The sequence below is a fragment of the Lotus japonicus genome, chromosome 1, assembly GCF_012489685.1.
Source record: "Lotus japonicus ecotype B-129 chromosome 1, LjGifu_v1.2".
In the NCBI taxonomy this organism is placed as follows: Eukaryota; Viridiplantae; Streptophyta; class Magnoliopsida; order Fabales; family Fabaceae; genus Lotus; species Lotus japonicus.
Genome location: NC_080041.1, coordinates 125,418,751 through 125,438,501, shown reverse-complemented (window position 1 = coordinate 125,438,501; position 19,751 = coordinate 125,418,751). Strand labels below are relative to the sequence as shown.

The 19,751-nt window shown below is 36.9% G+C and overlaps 3 protein-coding genes across 4 annotated transcripts; all 3 read right to left on the bottom strand.

Moving 5' to 3' along the window:
• Positions 1-167: 167 nt before the first annotated feature.
• Positions 168-3,995, bottom strand: LOC130730310 (protein FAR1-RELATED SEQUENCE 5-like). 2 transcript variants are annotated; one of them, XM_057582279.1, is made up of 5 exons: positions 3,738-3,995; positions 3,234-3,297; positions 1,478-3,129; positions 582-1,256; positions 169-500 (listed from the first exon to the last, which is right to left on the bottom strand). In XM_057582279.1, the coding sequence occupies exons 2-3, from the start codon at positions 3,271-3,273 to the stop codon at positions 2,222-2,224; spliced, it is 948 nt and encodes a 315-aa protein (XP_057438262.1). In that variant the 5' UTR covers positions 3,274-3,297; positions 3,738-3,995; the 3' UTR covers positions 169-500; positions 582-1,256; positions 1,478-2,221. The 2 variants fall into 2 exon arrangements, with proteins under 2 accessions (XP_057438261.1, XP_057438262.1); XM_057582278.1 differs by having other exon boundaries at positions 168-500; positions 582-3,129.
• Positions 463-1,181, bottom strand: LOC130724200 (uncharacterized). Its single transcript, XM_057575382.1, has 2 exons — positions 647-1,181; positions 463-500 (listed from the first exon to the last, which is right to left on the bottom strand). Exons 1-2 carry the CDS (start codon positions 1,179-1,181, stop codon positions 463-465), a joined length of 573 nt encoding a protein of 190 aa, XP_057431365.1.
• A 9,947-nt stretch (positions 3,996-13,942) lies between the features above and the next one.
• On the bottom strand, positions 13,943-14,657 carry LOC130724192 (uncharacterized). The gene is made up of 3 exons (XM_057575368.1): positions 14,425-14,657; positions 14,219-14,294; positions 13,943-14,080 (listed from the first exon to the last, which is right to left on the bottom strand). The coding sequence occupies exons 1-3, from the start codon at positions 14,625-14,627 to the stop codon at positions 13,943-13,945; spliced, it is 417 nt and encodes a 138-aa protein (XP_057431351.1). The 5' UTR covers positions 14,628-14,657.
• Between the last annotated feature and the right edge of the window lie 5,094 nt (positions 14,658-19,751).

The window sequence follows — 19,751 nt, the reverse complement described above, 5'->3', positions numbered from 1 at the left end:
TAGAGGATAGGAATGGCCTTAGAGAAACCAAAAAAAAAACCATCATCCTAATCTGTCATGAAAGGCACAGTGACATTTCTCAATTTTTTAATCCAATATTTTTAGACAACCCCCTACATAAAACCTAATAATATTAGTCATTAAGAAAGGTGAATCATCAGACCTAACCTACAAATGACAATATAAATTGCAGCTAAATTGAGGTCCCCAACTACATTGCTAACGTTTCAAGTAATTTTAGGGAAATGGTAGCAAGTTAGCCATTCATAACATCAATGCACATTAATCTGTTACATGGACTTGCACCCACTTTACTCGCATTACAGCAACTTCACAAAGTTTTGGAAAACCCTAATTTAAAATGGATATATTAGTACACCCATTAATACAACATATCAGTGGTTGCCCTAAAAGTACACCCTACACAAAACTAAATTTGAATGCTGGATGATTCACAACACTTCATCTCTTGCAATATGTGACGACATCGAAGAACAAACCTGCAACGACAAAACCAGAAATCAATAACAATCAATGCAAAACAAGTTGTATAATATGTCAATATTGGTCTCATATTTTACCTGAACTATCATCTTATGGGCCCATCTTATGTTAGCCAATTCAGCACATTACATGTTGGACTCACCTACGCCTGCACCGTCAAGTCCAACAACATCAGAAAATCCTGTAGAAGTTTTTTGACGTTTGCATGTTGTTTTGTTGTGGCCTTCCTTCTTACATACAGTGCACCTTCGTTTGCTCTTGTTTCCGTTTCCGGTTGAGGTGCCACCACAACCTTTGGTCCTAACTACCTCAGGATTTTTCACATTATCAAACACTTCAATTGGCGTCTCTTCATTAACAGCAGAACTTCCGCTTACAGCAAGCTTCTTTGCCTTCAGTTTGGTGACATGGTTCTCCATCACCTCAATAGTATCAAGGTAGTCATCCATCGATTCGCAGCCAAGGTTAAACATTTCTCTACTTCTCAAAACCAATGATCCTAGCCTGGCCAAAACTGTGGACTCCCAAAACTTGTAAGTCGAGTCAGAGTTCCCTTTCATACAGTCCTTAGCTGCCTTACACCATCTTTGCAGTACTAAACACTCTGGTATGACATCAATGTCTAGATGTACCAATAGACCAATTATGTGGTCACAGGGCAGCCCAAACGTCTCCATCCGCTGACATGAACACCTAAAGGTGGACATTTTTTCATCGTGTGCCACATGCCACAACTTCTGTGGTTTACAATACTTGTACATCCACAGTGTGTGTTATTCGAACCATAAGATTTAGGGGATTTTCAGATATATTGCATTTTAGATAAATATATACTACTAGTACTAGTTAAAGATCATCACCATAATACTGATAATAATAATAATTAAGAATATAAGTCGATTAAATATGGGGATATGGGGTTTGGAAAAGGAAGAAGAAAAAGAACTTAAAAATATGAGAACAAGAAGTATACCTGTACATCGAATATATAATACATGATGAGGTCTCCTTTATTGCCCCAACCTTCATTACGCTTCCACTGTTTAGCCAAGAACGAAATTTTAGGAAAACAGTCCTTGTATACAATTTTCCTGCACACCGTTCCAGCGCTCGCACACTAGTTTGTGGAACAATATCTCCAACCACAGACTTATAGTCTGCATCAACCTCTCTCCATCGCATGTAATCCACATAACGCTCAAAATATTGTACAAATTCCAGCAAGCTGTTTCGGGAACGCACAATCCTACCAATTTGGGAATGCATACCTTCGCACCGTGAAGTTGTACGAAACCCAGCAAAGAACTTCCCACGCATTAGACATGTAGCCCACATGTGCCTCTTCTCATACAAACCTTGAACCCATGGATTGTCTTCAAGCTTCAGCTCACTAACCAATTCAAACCATTTTTTTTTTGAAGTTCCCAACACTATAATTACCCAACATACAACCTTTAAAACCTTTCACAAAATTTGGGTCCCCTACATTTCTTTGAGCATTTTGTAAAAGGTGCCACGCACACAATCGGTGATGGGCTTTAGGTAGTACTCGAGTAATAGCATTCCGCATCGCAGGATCACCATCAGTTATAACTGCAGTAGGTTCTTTCCCTTTCATAGCTGCCAAAAATTGTTCAAGTACTCAAACATAGCTTTCCTCTTTCTCATTAGTCAAAACAGCGGTGCCAAACACAATAGTATGACAATGATGGTTAACTCAAACTAAAACAACAATCGGACAGCCATACTTATTCTTCCTGTATGTTGCATCAAATGCAAGCACCTCACCAAATACCTGAAAATCCATTCTACTAATCCCATCAGCCCAAAACAATTGTTTTAAATTGCCCTCATCATCAACATGGTGTGACCAATACATCCCAGGATCACTAGAAGCTAGGCCCTTAAGGTACACCAGCACGGCTTTGGCATCACATTGCTCTTTTTGTTTTTGCTTCGTCATTTGATTAAACATGTCTACCTTGAGAAAATTGGTTTTCTCAAACCCACCAGATTGGTCAGCAATAAAATTGTATATCTCAGTAGTGCTTATACCAACTTTTCGCATGCTATTCATTCCCATTATATCACTATCTTTTAACTGGCGATGTGCTGGTAACATTGTTGATTGCTTCCCCTCTAATAACGCATGATTGTGAGATTCTCCAAATAGAGCAACATGCCACCTACCACTTTCACCAACAAATCTAATCCTCATTTTTGCACTGCACCCACACCTTGTCTCCACCTTTGTTTCCCTTTTACGATTTGCCCTCATTCTATTTTTCTCTTCACGAAAACCTTCCTTGTGACACACTAAGTCTTGCCGCACAATATCACCTTTTTTGTTTCTCAAAACCTTGCTTTTCCTTATTGAGAAGCCCTTAACTCTAGCATAGAAGTTGTAGAAATCAAATGCTACCTGCCGATTAAGGAAGTGATACTTCATAAAATCAGTCGCATTCATACAATCCCACAAAGTATGTGCGACGTCATCCATACTATTGACAGCCACTCCTTCACCTGTTTCATCCTCACCAACTAACTCAAACTGGGTGGGTGTGGGTGGTGAAACAATTCCAGCAGCTACTCCATTGCTTTTCTCTACACCATTTGATGAATAACCTAAAACAAGTGACCATTGACACATTAGAAAAAATACCTTCAGCAGGTTCAATTCGTACCTTAATTGATATGGGTACAGAGTATATGGTGTCATAAAAAAATACCTTCATCAGAACACCAACTTCCAATTCCTGAATCCTCCATCACCGTGCAAATCAAATTCAACAACTGAAACAATATAGTAATGGCAGCCACAATCAGATAAGTAAACTAGTGATACAAGACCTGACTGGCCACTCAAATATGTTTTCCTACGGTTTCAAATCATATCGGTTTCAAATGAGGACTCACAAATTAATATAGGACAAATTATTAAAAACGGTGGCCACTAGGATATCTCACTCATTTTTGGAACAAATAAATCCCACTGAAACATGTCATAAATATGGGTATTTAAGATGAAAAATTTTGGGTGTTTAAGATAGCACAAATTATTACCCAGATCAAGCCCATTAAATAAGGGTAATTAGGATCTCACAAGTTAATGCACCCAAGTTAAAACACAGATCAAGAACACGGAAGATATCATAAATAAGGGTAAATAAGATCTCACAAATTATTACACAATAAATACGGGTAAATCATTGATGAGATTTTCTTGGACTCACCTCTTTTTGGTCAAAGATGGAGATACAGAATAAACAGATCTGAATAGAGATTCAAAGATCAGTAATATTTCTCAACCAAGCACAAAGTGACCCTCAGATACAGCCACAGATCGAACGAGCCTGAGATATGGAATGGTAGAAAGTCTCCAAATTTCTGGGTTCAACATGTTCGTGAGAAAAAACGGTAGTAGGAAAGGAGAAAAAACGGTAGGAGGAAAGGTTCAGATTACAGAGGAATGATGAAGTCATGAAATTAGGGTATTGTGGTTAAGGATATTATGATTTGTATTCAAGGGCCTACAATTAAGTCTATTTACTACGAAGGTCATATTTGCAAATTCAACAAACACCACCCCAAACCCACAAACCTGGAAAATCCAGTCAAAAAGGGTGGTCCATGGGTGGACCAAGTTAAAACTTGTCCACCCTAGTGGCCACCTAAGGTTTGATTATATTAGACTTAATATGATAAATTCTGATAAAATTTTAATACTACACAGCGTTTGGTCCCCGAGGATTAGTTCGAGTGGTAAGAGCTAGGGGACATAAGGGTTGGGGAGGGGAAGGTCCAGGGTTCGAATTCTGGAAGGAAAATTTGAAGAGATTTTCTAACTTACTAACAACTAACCACTAACATTTGCCTATAAAAAAATGGTGGTGGTAATAGTGGTGGTATTGGAATGTGATGATGGTGGTTGGTAGTAGTGGCGGTAGTGATAATGGTGGCAGTGGTGGTGGAGGGTAGTGGTGGTGGCCGCGGTAGTGGTTGTGGAGATAACGATGACGGTATCAACGATAGTGGTGGTGGTGGTAGAGGCGGCTACGGTGGTTGTGGAGGGTGGTGGAGGCAGTGGTGGTGGAGGATGGTAGTGGCGATGACAGTGGTGGTAGTGGCGATAATGATGACAATATCAACGATGGTGGTAGTGGTGGAGCGCGGTGGTGGTAGCAGCAACAGTGGTGGTGGTGGTGGTGGTGGTGGAGGTCGCGATGGTGAAGGGTGGTGAATGTGGTGGTGGAGGGTGGTGGTGGCGGCGACGACGACGACGGTAGTGGTGATAACGACGACGATCAACGATGGTGGCGGTGGTGGAGCATAGTGGTGGTGGTGGTGGCGACAATAGTGGTGGTGGTTGCGACGATGGTGGCGGCAGTGGGAGCGGAGGTGGTGGTGGAAGGTGGTGGTGGTGGTGGCGGCGGTTGTTTAAATATATTCAAGTAATTTATACATCAAACTCTTATCATGTTTTATCTATCATCTATAGGGTGAATTAAATAATCTATCATTTTAATGTATAAGCTTATACAATACAGTGTGAGTACCAAACAATGGATAAGTCAACAATATGTTGTATAAGCTTATATTATCATGCATAATACGACGTATCAAACGAGCTCAAAGTCTCATAAGAACATTTTATTAACAAAAATGAATAATGGATATGTAGTTACATTATCAAACATATATGTATAAACTATAAAGCACATTGGCATGTAATTGCGGCGTTTGGCCTTAGAACTGAAGTCTTTGACGAAGGCTTATGAGATGATGACTACATTTGGACGGTCTTAGTGTTTATTGATTGTTCAACTTTATTTCACTCGGTTTACGGTAACATAAATCTCACTTTGGTTGTCATGCCATGTCAACATAGGGTTGACTTGATTGTAAATCATTTTGACCATCAAAAACGATTTAGAGCACGACTAATGACCATTTGTGTATGTGAGAACATGAGCACCCAACTTAGCATGTAATGCAATGTAATGTCGACATATTTATGTCAAATATAATGAAGTCTTTTATTGTGTCCCAATGATAGTTTAAGTGGTAAGAACTGAGAAACATACAGGTTGGGAAGGGGAAGGTCCAGAGACCAATCTCTGGAGTGAATAATTTTTCTTTTCGATGCAAAAAATTCTTCACTGTTGCAAAAAATCAAATCAAAACAAATCAAAAATTGAAATTTATCTTTTATTTAATATTTTAAAAATTGAATGATAAATCTTATCTCAATAAGGTAAAATTTTAATAAAATATATTATTTTTTTTCTGGGCTTTTGCCCTCCAAATTATCAAAAAAAAAAAAATTTTTTATATACACAAAATTTTATTGATATTCTATGATTTAGAATTTTAACATAAATTAAATGGAGAATTTTTTTTAACCAGTTAAGAGATATAATATTAAAAGACATCAGTCTAGCGGCGAGGCGAGGAAGTTAATCCACGTGAGGATAAAAACACAATTTGAATAATTTATTAGAGGGACATACAACCGTTTCCAAAATAAGTCTGTTTAACTCGTCCTGCCCGAGAACTAAAGGAAAGGGCTTCTTCTTATCCCCTCACTTCACTCCCTGATTCTTTCTAGGCGAGAAGGCCTTGGATCATCATCAAGCATCATGGTTGTGTCAGTAATCACGGCCTTGCCCTTATTAGCTGGGTCCCGCCTTTGGAGAAAAGCTCGGGGGATTGACTACTGGTAAACCACGTCGTTTTGAGTAAAAAATTCACTGCGAGAGAAAGAGAGGACGCGAAGCTGTCTACGAAGCTTCCCTACCCCCTGTAGTCGAAGTACTCGGCGCTACTTTGATTCAAAAGGTAACCGACGGTTCCCGACTTTCTCCGGTTTCCGCAACCGTAATCATTTGTCACTTCATCCATCAACCTTTTTTTCAATAGCGGTACGCTCTAAAAAAAGTCAAGGATAAGCTTGCATTCTAGAAGCGGTAGCTTCCCTTATTATGCTCGCATGGGTGGTCGCTCTAGCTATATCTATACATATCGAGCTATCAAATTTGATTACAACACTTCGAATAGTTAAAAAATCCGCTGGGCGCCGGGGCCCTGGATGCGCTAGCGATCGGCACATAGGGGGTAGTTGCCCGGGCCTGGACCAACATTGAAAGAAAGTGCAACTTCTGGAACTGCTGATAGACCTTTTCCCTTTAAGAATAAATCTTCATTCACTGCAACTAAAACCTCGGGAAAAGTTATCTAGCTCCTCCCTGACTCCCATATTATGGAATCTCCCCTAATTCTTGGGTAAATACAATAACTAGAATCTTCCCCTCCTTTTTTACTTTGGAAACTCTATTAAGGGAAATGCAAGCTCTAAGAGGAAATGAGGTTGACACTGAGATTTCCTTCCTTTATGTAAAAGTGAAGACTTTCCGCCTCCAAGCTTGATTTGATTGAAGGACTACTTCCCCCATAACTATGTTTGTGTTGTACCAGTGTCGATGCCTATAGTGAAAAAGAAAGGAAAGACTCAAATACGCCAGGTCCCTGTCCTTCTATTAGTGGTGGTATCCTAAGATTCCTTCCCCCGCCGCCTTCCGACCCGCGGGAGTATACAATGAGAACTTCCGGGAACTCATGCCCGATCGTGCGACTGCCTCTTGAACGTCCGACGGCAATAATAGAATTAAGACTCCCATCCATGAGATGGCGCTGAAAGCGGTTCATCAAGGGATTTTCTGCAAAAGCAGCGGAACTATTAAAGAATAACAATTGACAGTTGGTTCCGCAGTGGAGGTAGTGTTAGAATGCTCAGAGGAACAAACAGTTGAGGGTTTCATAAAACAAATTCGTTCTCACATGCCAAGATCTTATAATTGCATCGCAGATGGGAAGAACCTGGGTGATTGGGAATTTGAGAGGTTTTGGGAGTTCCACAAAAAGAAGAGCAGTCAAGAAAATGATGAGAAAAAGGGTTTAGTGAGCTTGTGTAGGAAGTCTGCATTTAAGGTGGTTCAAGTGAGGAAAAATCAGAGGTTTCTTTTACTGGGTGCCGAGAAGCCATTTCAGTTGCGACTATCTTGCAAAATTGGGGTGTGAAAGGGTGGTTTATCTGTGGCAAAGTTATGTTTTGAGAAGGGGAAAGATTTTTTAGACTATGGATGGGCTGCTAGAACAGAAGGAGGATGGTATTGGAAGTCAGGGCCTGGAGCAGGAGAAGCTTCACTTTGAGATATTTGTTTTGTTGGGGTTAGTTATGTCTTCATATACACAACCTTCTTATTTACTGAACTTTGTTGAGTTCAATTTCATTCAGATGAGAGCCCTGAACCAATTGAAAAGATGTTTTATGTGAGAAGATAAATCTCTACTATGGTACATATTACGACTGAAGATTTTGAGACTTTAAATAGAGTTTTCTTTAAGTAGTGATGAAGGCTTTTAGCTTATTGGCTTTGTGGATGTTGCAAGACCAGAAATTATACTGCTTCAAGAAATCAAGCTGATTGATAATTGAAGATAGGCAATTCTATGGACTTTGTATTTGTTCTTGCGATTGGTGATGTTAGGGTGGGTGATTTGTAAAAAAATCAAGCAGACCTTGAGCTTTAATTAATTAATGTCTTAATCTCATTTGACTGGCTTTTGAGGGAGTTTGTTTGTTTGGGGTAGCACTCATATTGAGAAAAGCAATTTATATTTGTGCTGATTACTTAGCTTAGCTGAGTTGGGTTGTGACTTAAAGTTGTACCACTTTAGGAGCTTATGGCCTAAAGCTTTGTATCTGTTTTGCTGATTGTACTTTGCTACTCTTGAGTTGTTTCTTCTCAAGTTTTATTCCAATAATACTGTTTCTCTTTTAAAAAAAAAGGATAAATATAAAAAACTAACCTACATCGGTGCCATATGGCCCAAACATTTGCAAAAAGAGCAAAAAAAAAAGTAAACCATATTTATAATATTTATCAGGCATTCCCCTTGATTGAGGCCTCACCGCATCCCGTTTGAAGTTGGCAATCTCCTTCTTGAGATTCTTTTCTAGTGTGTCATGTTGATCTTCAATGGACTTGCACAACAAATTATATCATACAAACGAAAATTAATTAGAATAACACTTGTTGATCCATGAGTCAATTACTCTTTTTTAAATTGACATAAGAAAATTTGATCAGTGAAACAAAACATAGAACATAAATGAGGTTAATATATTTTCATCGGTAACAAAAATAAATAAATAAACGCCAAATCTACCTTAAGAAGTTGATCAAGAGAAGCAGATTTGGCCTCAAATTTGGCCTCAAGATGCGTAATTCTCTACAAAAAATAAAATACAAAATTCAGGCAATCTAAATTTTCTTTGAAGTTTCTTACATATATAAATAAGTGTACAAGTAACCTTATTAGATTCTTCATTGACCACAGCTACTACAGAAGCATAGAGTTTCCTCACATCTTTCAACGAACATGTCTCGGTACATTGTGCCTGTGGACACTAAAACGGAATAACACACAAGATGAATGTTAATTTTTTCAATGAATAAAGTGAGCTAAAAATGCATGATGGAACAGAGATAAAGCAAACTACATGCCACCAAAAGCTCATGAAGAGTTCAGAAACAGCCAAGGAAAGCTACACACAACAGTAGCAACTAAGGCAAGAGGAAAACATCAAGAAGAAAGTAATAAAGAAGAACTAAGCATGATACAAAAACAGAACAATGTAGAAAATAGAGATTCTATGTAGCATTAAAGGAACAAAACAAAAATTAGGAAGAGCCTCATAAACAATGAAAAATATCAATAAATGTAAATCATGCTTAGTAAAAGTGTTCACCAAATAATTCGCCTCAATGAAAATATGACCCAAATGCTATGTTTGGTTAGAGGGAGGGAAAAGAAAAAGGAAGGAAAACACGGAAATCGAGAAGTGAATTTGGACTAAGGTTTAATCCAAGTTCACTCCTCGATTTCCGTGTTTTCTTTCCCTTTCCTTTCTCCTTCCTCCAACCAAACCCAAACGAAGCAAAAGTGACATAAGTGAAACTATCTAGAATAAAACAGATACAACAAACCAACTGTGCGTGCGGACGAGAAGCTACACAACCGGAATCCAAAAGATTAACACTACATGAAGAATCTGATTCAATAATAACCTTTGAAATTCTCTTGACGAAACAATCTCAAACTCAATAAAATGTCCCACAACCTCGCCGCATGTAACACGAAACAAGAACCCAACTTCTTGGAATACGCAAGAACAAAAGCACCAAAGTGACCCCTTACCACTCCAGGACAAACTATCACATTCCTAGACGAAGAAAAAACTATGCCAGAATTCTCAACTTCACCTACTCTATATCTGGCGAAAAACAACAAATAGGAGGGACAATAGGAATACCATAGATGTGGCTTTTTGACATATCAATTTCCACTAAAAAAAGAACCACAATTACAAAAAATACATGATAAGTTAGTGAGTTAATTACCATGCCTGGACCTCTGGTGTCTTGAAGCCATCTCTTGATACATGACATGCCATATATGTGCCCACAAGGAAGACAACTGAACTCGTTCATAAAAAACAATCAAACAATTGCAATTATAAAAAACAATCAAACAACAATGAATTTCACTATGAACCAGTTCGATTATTTAACAAAAAATTAAAAAAGTATATGTTGGATAATTAAGGGTGTCACCAGATTTGGTGTTCGCCTTCGTTCACCCAGGCGTCCATGCAAATAGGACAAACGAAGCTAACGTTTGGGTTGTTGCACTTGTTCCCTTCACTGCTATTTGAGTTCAAATAGGAAAATCAAGTCATTAGAATATAAAAAAATTGAAAAAAAGTGATTGCTTAAAAAAGTGTTTTTTTTCTTCCTAAAATAAGTTGAATCAAACGCACTTTAATTAGCTCGTTCGTCATTACTTAAAAAAATGATTTTACTTTTGAAAAAAAAATTGATTTTATTTTAAGTGATTTTTAAAAAGTAGAAATCCATTCATCTTTGTCTACAAATATAATAAGGTAGTGTTTGACTCAACTTTTTTGGAGCTTAAAAGTTACTTTTAAGTTAAAATTTAAAATAAGAGCTTTAAAAATACGATAAAAGTTGTTTGTCTATTTTCAATTTGTATAGCTTAAAAACTACTTTTAAGTTAAAAGTTGTTTGACATAAGATTTTTTAAAGCATTAATTTTATTTAAAAGTAGAATTTGAAAATTAATATGAAACTAATTTAATTGCATACGTGATAATAAAAAAATTAGATATTCAAAATTTTAGGTTAAAAACAAATCTGCAGTCTTCCATGAAAATTTCGTTAAAACAGAGCAGACCATGGTGAACGGTGAAATCAATGATTCTGTGAATGCTTAGGGGAAATTTTTGTGTCTGGTTTTATGTCTTGATTAAACTCGTCCCAGTTCTCAAAAAAACAAGGCTAAAAAACATTTTTTGCCCCTGATGTTTCAAGTTTGTGCAAATTCTGCCCCTACTCTATTTTTGTTGATGTTTCTACCCCTCATGTTTTCAAACAGTGCATCATCTACCCCTCCATCAGTCAAACGTTAAAAAACTAACGGAATGAGCTGATGTGACCTTTTTTTTTTTATATTTTTTTGGAACTGCCACGTGGAAATTACAAGTGAAATTGGAAAAAATGGGCAAGGGAGATTCAAACTCAAGACCTGTAAGTAGCAAAACATGCATTTAACCAGTTCAATTACATGTATAATTGATATATTAATAGCAAATTTAATTTATATCATTTCCTTGATCATCATCAACTTCATATACTCTTTTTCATCTCTCCAATCCACTCAGGAACCTCTCAAGAGAAAGCCTGACTAACGGAGGGGTAGACAGTGCACTGTTTGAAAACATGAGGGGTAGAAACATCGACAAAAATAGAGTAGGGGCAGAATTTGCACAAACTTAAAACATCAGGGGCAAAAAATACTTTTTAGCCAAAAAAACAAAATAACTTGCAGTCACAGAGATATGAAGATGGAGAAATATGTGGGACATGGAGGCAGGAAGGAGAAGAGTGAAAGAAAAAACAAATAGTCATGAAAGCAGGAAGCAGGAGAGGGAAAGAAAAAGAAATCTGGGAGAGGCGAGGAAAAGAGCAGTAGGGAACAGTTGAAATTGAGCCTGTTCCATTTAGGATGCGACTACAATCGAAGAACAGGGAGTGAGACAGAACTGCTTGGTGGAGGGGAGGTTGAAGAGGAATAGATGCATATGAATAAAAAAAAAGTCACTTTTTAGATAAAAGTTACTCAAATTAACTTTTAATTTTAGAGCTTTTCTCAAATTTTCCTTCATAAAAAATAAGTAACTTTTATTTTAAGATCTTCTTTATAAAAGTGTTTGGCCCAACTTTTACTTTTAAGCTAAAAAAAGCTGGGTCAAACACTACCTAAGTGTTTTTCATTTTAAGAAGTGATTTTAAACTGTTTATATACAAAAGGTTTCAAATATAAATTAGAGATATTTTGGACCGTGTAAAAGTTGTATGACACTGTTTTGTTCAGTTGCACCATTTTTCAGAGAACCAAATATGGAAGCCTTATGTCATGTTTCGTTCCATGTTAAAAACATAACAAACACAAAACAATACCTATACGTCCCGTCCCGTTCCGTTCTCACCTGTCTACCAAACGTTACTTTAAAATTTTTCAAAAATTCTTCTAGAACTGTCCAAAGGGCAATTTGCCTATGACACCTCTACTTTGCAAGCTCATCTTCAAATGAATTTGCTTCTCTAAGGCTTTGTCTATAAGATTTTAGGGGAGGGAAAGAGAAGACTTTGAGATGAATGGAGGGGAAGGGAGTAAGCTCTTTCCTTGTTTGCAAGTCCAAAACAGTCCATTTTGAGGTACTAAAAATAATAATTGTGAGAGAGTTTTGGAGAGGTGTTGGACGGTTTCTTGAAATACCCCAAAAGTCTTCCCCTCCTTAAAAACTTGCAAACGAGAGGAGGACTTCTTGGAAGCCTCTCCATTTTCTTCTTCTCACCCTAAACTCAACTCAGAATTTGTTGAGAATTCAAGTGCGGAGTTGGAGTCCCACATTGGTTAAGTTTGGGTGAGGAGAAGACTTTATAAGAGATGTGACCCATAAACCTAATGCCTTATGGTTTTGGGTTAAGATGTGGCGTCGAGATCTCTTGGTGTCTTGCTCCTCGGCCCATGAGCTCCCTTGTCTCTCCCAACAAGTGGTATCAGAGCCGATGGTTAGTGTAACCATGCTTACATCTCCTTGTGTTGAAAGTCTTCCTAGCGGTGTGGCAAGGCGGCGGGTTCCGTTGACGCGGTGAAGTGAACGGCGGTGCAAGAGTGGATAAGCTTCCGCGGAGGGGGGCCATGATAATGTGGAGGTGACTCGCACTTGAGGGGGAGATTGTTGAGAATTCAAGTGCGGAGTTGGAGTCCCACATTGGTTAAGTTTGGGTGAGGAGAAGACTTTATAAGAGATGTGACCCATAAACCTAATGCCTTAAGGTTTTGGGTTAAGATGTGGCGTCGAGATCTCTTGGTGTCTTGCTCCTCGGCCCATGGGCTCCTCTGTCTCCCCCAACAGAATTACACCCTTAAAGTATGACTAACTTGCAAGCAGTGATTATATTATGGCAAACAATGAGAATTATACTTAAATATCAATAAATAATTAATTTGCCAAGGAAATTTTCAATCACTAGTATTTTTCATTAACATTAACCATAGTAGTCCATGTGAGCCACACAAGTTGAAGCAGATCAGAGTAAATTTACCAAAGAAATATCTGACGGGCTAGCAACTAATCAGAGCAATTAATCATCACCAGAGTAGCCACAACATCACAACATGTACAATACATACAAAAACAACAAAGATACCAAATATATCTAACATTTTCTTTAAGCGATACTCCACATCCCGTTCAATCTGCTCTCTACAAAACACTCTTAAATCTCTCAATTCATGCTCTTGCTTCCTGAGATTCTCCTCTAGTACTGTGTCCTGTAGATTTTCAATGGACTAATAGCACCATAAATCACTCTCCAAAACACTCTTAAATTACACTTGTTGCTTAATTGACTTTTGAAAACTTGATTAGTGAAACAGAACATACAACATAAATGTGCATAATAGTAGTTAGTTAATTACCTCAATCTGCAATCCACCTAACACTCTTAAATTACTCAATTCTTGCTCTTGCTTCCTGAGATTCTCCTCTAGTCTTCTCTGTCTATGTTCAATGGACTAATTGCACAAAAAAATAGAACATAACAAAATTTGATTAGTGAAACTGAAACAGAACATATAATATAAATGGGGGTAAAATATTTTCATTCGTTCCAAAGATAAATAAACGACAACGTGGAGTCACTCTACCTTAATAAGTTGATCAAAAGGAGAAAATTTGGCCTCAAGAGACGCAATTCTCTACAAACAAACAAATCAATCAGCCAAACTAAATTTTCTTGAAAGTTTCTTGTGATCTTTGTATAAATAAGTTTGTACTATTAACCTTCTCATCATCCGCAACTACTACGGAAGCATAGAGTCTCCTCACATCTACCAACGAACATGTCTCATTACATTGAGGACACTAGAACCAAATAATACACAAAAGATTAAATGTTAATTAACACCTTTGAATCAGAAAAAAGGTTCAAATTTAAAAGGTTTCTATGTAAATTAGTTTGAGTATGATAATTGATAAGTTAGTTGGTCATTGGTCAATTACCTTGCCTGAACCGTGGTTGCGTTGAAGCCATCTCTTGATGCAAGACATGCCATATATGTGTCCACAAGGAAGACAACTGAACTTGTTCATATAAAAAACAATCAAACCATTGTTATTACTACGTTGTTGCTATATATACTCAACAACAATGAATTTCACTATGAACATGTTCGATTATTTAACAAAAAATAAGAAAAAGGTGTCACCAGATGTGGTGTTCGCCTCTGTTGACCCAAACGTCCATGCAAATAGGGCAGTTCAAGTTAACACTAAGGTTGTTGCACTCTCCCACGGTATGTGTTATGAGAAGCTCGTTCTGGTTTTCATTAATGGAGTCATGGGATTCGAACGTGCTCCCCATCACAGTAGGAAGACAAGAGCGGATGAAGTGAGGAGGAGGAGAAAACATGAAACGAAGAGAAACCTCACTGAGGGACGGAGTGTGTGTGCACACACCCCTAATCGATGATGATTATTGAACTTAACCACAAGAGTTTATTTTTATCTATTATAAACTTTATATTATCATTCATAGATGAAAGTAGATCTAGCCGTTTGTTTGCTAAACCTATGGACTATGCTCTAGCTTACCTTAGGCCCTGACAGAATATGGTAAGTTTTTGTAGATTCTTAATTTGGCCACTCTATGAACATTCATTGTTTTCAAAAAATTCAAATTAAATCAAATAAAAATCTGAAGTAATAAAAGATTGATTAAATTTGTCTTTTATTTTATTGAATAACAAATCTTATCATGATGAGATAAAAAGTGAATCAAATTTTTTTTTACAAACGAAATCTTTTTTTTTTTTTGAAAATGAAAGAAATATTATTACTAAGAAAGATCAAACCCAATGTCAAGACACAACAGCCGGCAAAGTACAGAGGCCAATAATTTGAGCAAACAAAACCCACCACCAACCCGCAAAGTGGCATCAACGATATCCCAAACAAGGGCCTCATTAAAACCTTACTGGGTAAACCCAGTGGGAAAAACCCCAGTAAGGAAAAAGAGTACCACAAGCTTGGGATAGCCACCCTGCTACAAGAAAAACCACAAACTATGCTCAAAAGAATGACAGGACCAAAACTGCCTGAAAGCCTTCTAAATTCGTGTAAAATAGAGCCAATAACAGCAAGACAGGAAAAGCAACAGCAATACAGCAGCAGCAAAACAACATCAGCAAAACAGCAGCAGCAAATCAGCACCAGCAAACAGCAACAACAAATCAGCATCAGCAAAACAGCAACAGGAAACCAGCACCAGCAAAACAGCAACAGCAAAGAACAACCAGCATCAACAAAACAGCAACAGCAAACAGTAAAGACAGCAACCGCGAAGCCAAGAACGTCGAGAGCACAACGACATCAGCAAACCAGCAACAAAAACAACCACCAGCACCCACTTATTACAAACGAAATCTTGTTGAGATTTATCTATAATTTTTTATTTTAAGAAGTAAATATAAGTCTTTTTTATTATATATGGAAGAATTATAAGTCTTGTTTTTTTCTTATTCAAAGGAGATATATGTTAATATGTTATTCAAATAAGAAATAAAATTTTTACATTATTGCTTTTTCAGGTAGGTTAAATTGTAAATTAAAGGACATTAGGGTGTTTGGTTTGGAGTTTGGACAAAGAGAAGGGACTTTGAAGAGAGGGAAGGAAACATTAAGACTTTCAGTCAGTTAATCTTTGCTATGCTATTTGCATCAGCATTCCACAGTTATAGTCCCATTACAAGGAATGAGTGTCACCTGGATTAAATTTCCAGTCTATTGTAAATCACACTTACTATGTTAACTTTGTTTCCAAGCAACTTCAGTCCAGAAAAATAATCTGTCCGTTTTCCATTTTCACAGGTGGTGATTCCACTAAGCTTAGAATGAAGGCTTGAAGATTTTTTGCAAGAATATCTCTATATATAGAGACTTAGAATTTCTCTTATATTCTATCACTAACTTAATTTGCTATATTTTCATAGGTATATCATGAATCAATGGTCTATTTGAGGCCAAGTTCAATAAGATCTGTGAAGCTGGTGAGAAGATTGTGGTCACTGATCCCAATACCTAAATTCTCAGTTACTTTTTTTTTTATGGAAAAATTCTCAGTTACTTAAGAAGTCTATTTCAGTAGTTTATCTATAATTCAATCTTACTATTTTATTTTATATTTTCCGATGCAGAATTTTGATTATATTATTGGAAGTGATGTACTCCTCAAAGTAAGTTGCTGAAGAATTTACTGATGTTATGAATGACTTGGATTGCAATTTCTTAACACCTTCAAAGTGGTTGTTAGAATTTTGGGTTTGAAATAGGTTACTTAAAGGTTCCAACCTTATGTGTTTATAAGAGTTTTATTTCAAAAGTTTTTGTGAGATTTAGATTATAATTTCTCCCACTGAGGTTGAATCATGTGAAGGAAAATGAATTTGGATAATCTCATTTTTGTGGTGGTTGCTTCTAATTTTAATGACAGGTTTCTTGCAAGAAATTAAGAAAGAGTAGGCTCTCACTGACAAGTTTTGAGGAGAAAGCAAAACAAGGTTTGTCATACTCATGTCTGATAGAGGAAGAGAAGACGATAATGGTTGAAGTTAAGGGCAGACAGAATATTTCCATGGGAATGCAGAGAAAGACGAAGGATTGTGTGTATTTGTGATTGTACATTATATTGAGAGTTAAGATAAATGTGAATGTGCCTTTACAGACTAGAGAACATTGTGGATATGGAGGTGTTTTTGTACACAATCATTAGCAATTAAAGGAATTCCATCTTAGAACTAGAGACATATTTGTTAGATGTACCAAAATGAGAAGAAATGAAGAATTCGTGCATTGAACAGGAACTAGCTAGGTTTTCAATTCAATTTCAACCTCAACCTTCATTTTTCCCTCAACCTTCCCATCTTTTGTTGTTTCTTGAATTGTATTAATCCCCTTGGTTTATATGATATATCTCGAAAAGATGATAGTTTAGACTTAAACGTGGCTCTTGCAGGGTTTGATATTTATTTTTAGAGTATTAATTAATTTTTATGGTATTTTTATTGAATTTTCAAATTTTTATTTAATTCAAGATTTTATGAGTTTTTATTGTGATTTGCGAGATTGTGGTAGTTTTATGTATCTTTAATTAGTACCTTCTTAAATTTTAGATTTGATTAGGATTTGAGTTGTTTATTTCTTGATTTAATCTTAATTTATCATAAGTTTTGGTTTAATAAAATATTTTTTACAATATAATATAATGTTAAAAGTGTATTACATCACAGTTTACTCTTCTTTTTCCAAATTATAGTAATAAAAAACTCACACACATTGCACATCAATCAATATACTTTCTAAAGTTAAAATGATTGAAAAAAAAGTTCATTTTTCATTATTTTTAAAATAACTTTCGAAGATAGTATATGTATAAAAGTATGCGAATTTGATAGTAAAGATAGACTCAACGGGTTTAAAATATTAATTTATATATTTACATATTTTTTATGTTTAATTATAGGAACATGAATAGTATATTTAAATAATTTCATATTAAAACTAAAAAAAAATTAAAATTCCTTTCGGTACTTTTTTTAGTTTTTAAAAATAATTTTAGATGTAAATATAAATATCAGTATGAAAATTTTTTCATGCAGAGATTCAAAAACATTAGTACGTATAAGTGTGTAAAACCTATAATTATTTATTTTTAAATTACGATTTATAAGTTCCCACACAAAGGAACTAACATGAAATTACTTTCATATAAAAATAATAGAGAAATAAGTTTTGATGAAATTTTCATACTTCACAATCATGATAAAAGTCCATTACTAAACAACATAGTCTACTTCCCATTTTTTTAAACAAATTACAAGGTAAAAATCTTTCACGGGAAGGAATATTTTACATAATTTTTTTTTCATAGATAGACTTATATATAGAAACTGAGGGAGTATATGAAAATGTATACAAATTTGACAATGAAAATATATAGTATGAGAATTAAAAATTAATAAAAAAAAAATTAGTAATACTTTATTCATTTATAATATAGTTTCATGGTACTTCTTACTCTTGGAGTACTGTATGTCGCTCTCTCAAGAGTGAAATCTAGAAAAGGACTAAATGTACTCATTAGGGCTCGTTTGGCACGCCGTATTAGGCATGATAGTATAAGCTTATACAATACATTATGAGTTTATCCATTGTTTGGTGATGACATTGTATTGTATAAGCTTATCCATCAAAGTCCCCTTATACGTTAAAATGACGTATTATTTAATCCATCATGTGAGTGATGGATAAGGCATGATAAGGTTGTGACGTATAAGTCACCATCACCACCACCACCACCCTCTATTGCTGCCAACTTACACCACTATTGGCACCACCACCACCACCACCACCACCATCCGATCACCGCCGCCGCCACCACCACCGCCCTACCGTCACCACTGGTGTTGCCACCACCACCACCGTCGCCGCCCTACCGCCACCACCACCATAATCGCCGCCACCACAACCTTATCGCCACCACCACCATAATCGCCGCCACCACCGACACCACAACCACCACCCTATTGCCACCACCACCACCACCACCATTGCCTCCACCCTCCACCGTCACCACCACCCTACTAAGCCGCCACCGCCTTACTACCACCACCACACCCTATCGTCGCCAACACCACAACCACCATCGCTGCCACCACCGCCACCACCGATGTTGCCGCCACCCCCACCACCGCCGCCCTACCGCCACCACAACCACCACCCTATCGCCACCACCACCATAATCGTCGCCACCACTCTATTGCCACCCCGACACCACAACCACCACCCTATCGCCACCACCACCACCACCACCACCACCATTGCCTCCACCCTCCACTGTAGCCGCCACCGCCTTACCACCACCACCACTACCCTATCATCACCACCACCACAACCACCATCGCTGCCACCACCACCACCAACCTATCTCCACTGTCACCACCACCGCCACCAACACCAACCTACCACCATTGCCACCACCACCACCAACCTACCACTACTTCCATCACCACCGCCACCACCGTTATAATCACCTTCATATTTGATTTTTATTTTATATCATTATTCAATACTTTATTAAACATAAAATTGCATTAATTTAAACGATATGGTAAATTATACAGTGTATGTCCAAACGCTGGATAGTATAAGAAAGTTATCAGGGCTTATACTATCAGGCCTAATACTATCAGGCCTTATACTATCAGGCCTTATACTATACGTCGCACCAAACGGACCCTTATAGATTAACAAAGGGTAGTTTCAAACTCTACGCGCTAGGTTGTCTACCAAGAACATATGAGTGGTTAATATAGTTCTTTATCTTTATAATTTTTTAATACAAAATGATTTCTAAGTGGCCTAACTTTATTTTGTTGTTAATAGGATGACTATTACACCTTATAAGTTGATGAACATTTGATGCAAAATTATTATGGTCGGTTTAAGGTTCGTTCTATTTCCTTTACAATTAAATAAT

What these genes read in the sequence shown, in the direction of transcription:
- LOC130724200 (XM_057575382.1), bottom strand. Translation starts at nt 1,181, where the DNA reads ATGGAGACGTTTGGGCTGCCCTGTGACCACATAATTGGTCTATTGGTA. An exon ending in ACTTGACGGTGCAGGCGTAG is followed by an intron (nt 501 to 646) that starts GTGAGTCCAACA and finishes TTGTCGTTGCAG; the next exon opens with GTTTGTTCTTCGATGTCGTC.
- LOC130724192 (XM_057575368.1), bottom strand. Translation starts at nt 14,627, where the DNA reads ATGTTTTCTCCTCCTCCTCACTTCATCCGCTCTTGTCTTCCTACTGTG. An exon ending in AGAGGCGAACACCACATCTG is followed by an intron (nt 14,295 to 14,424) that starts GTGACACCTTTT and finishes GAACAAGTTCAG; the next exon opens with TTGTCTTCCTTGTGGACACA. An exon ending in GCAACCACGGTTCAGGCAAG is followed by an intron (nt 14,081 to 14,218) that starts GTAATTGACCAA and finishes ATTTGGTTCTAG; the next exon opens with TGTCCTCAATGTAATGAGAC.
- LOC130730310 (XM_057582278.1), bottom strand. Translation starts at nt 3,273, where the DNA reads ATGGAGGATTCAGGAATTGGAAGTTGGTGTTCTGATGAAG. An exon ending in AAGTTGGTGTTCTGATGAAG is followed by an intron (nt 3,130 to 3,233) that starts GTATTTTTTTAT and finishes CACTTGTTTTAG; the next exon opens with GTTATTCATCAAATGGTGTA.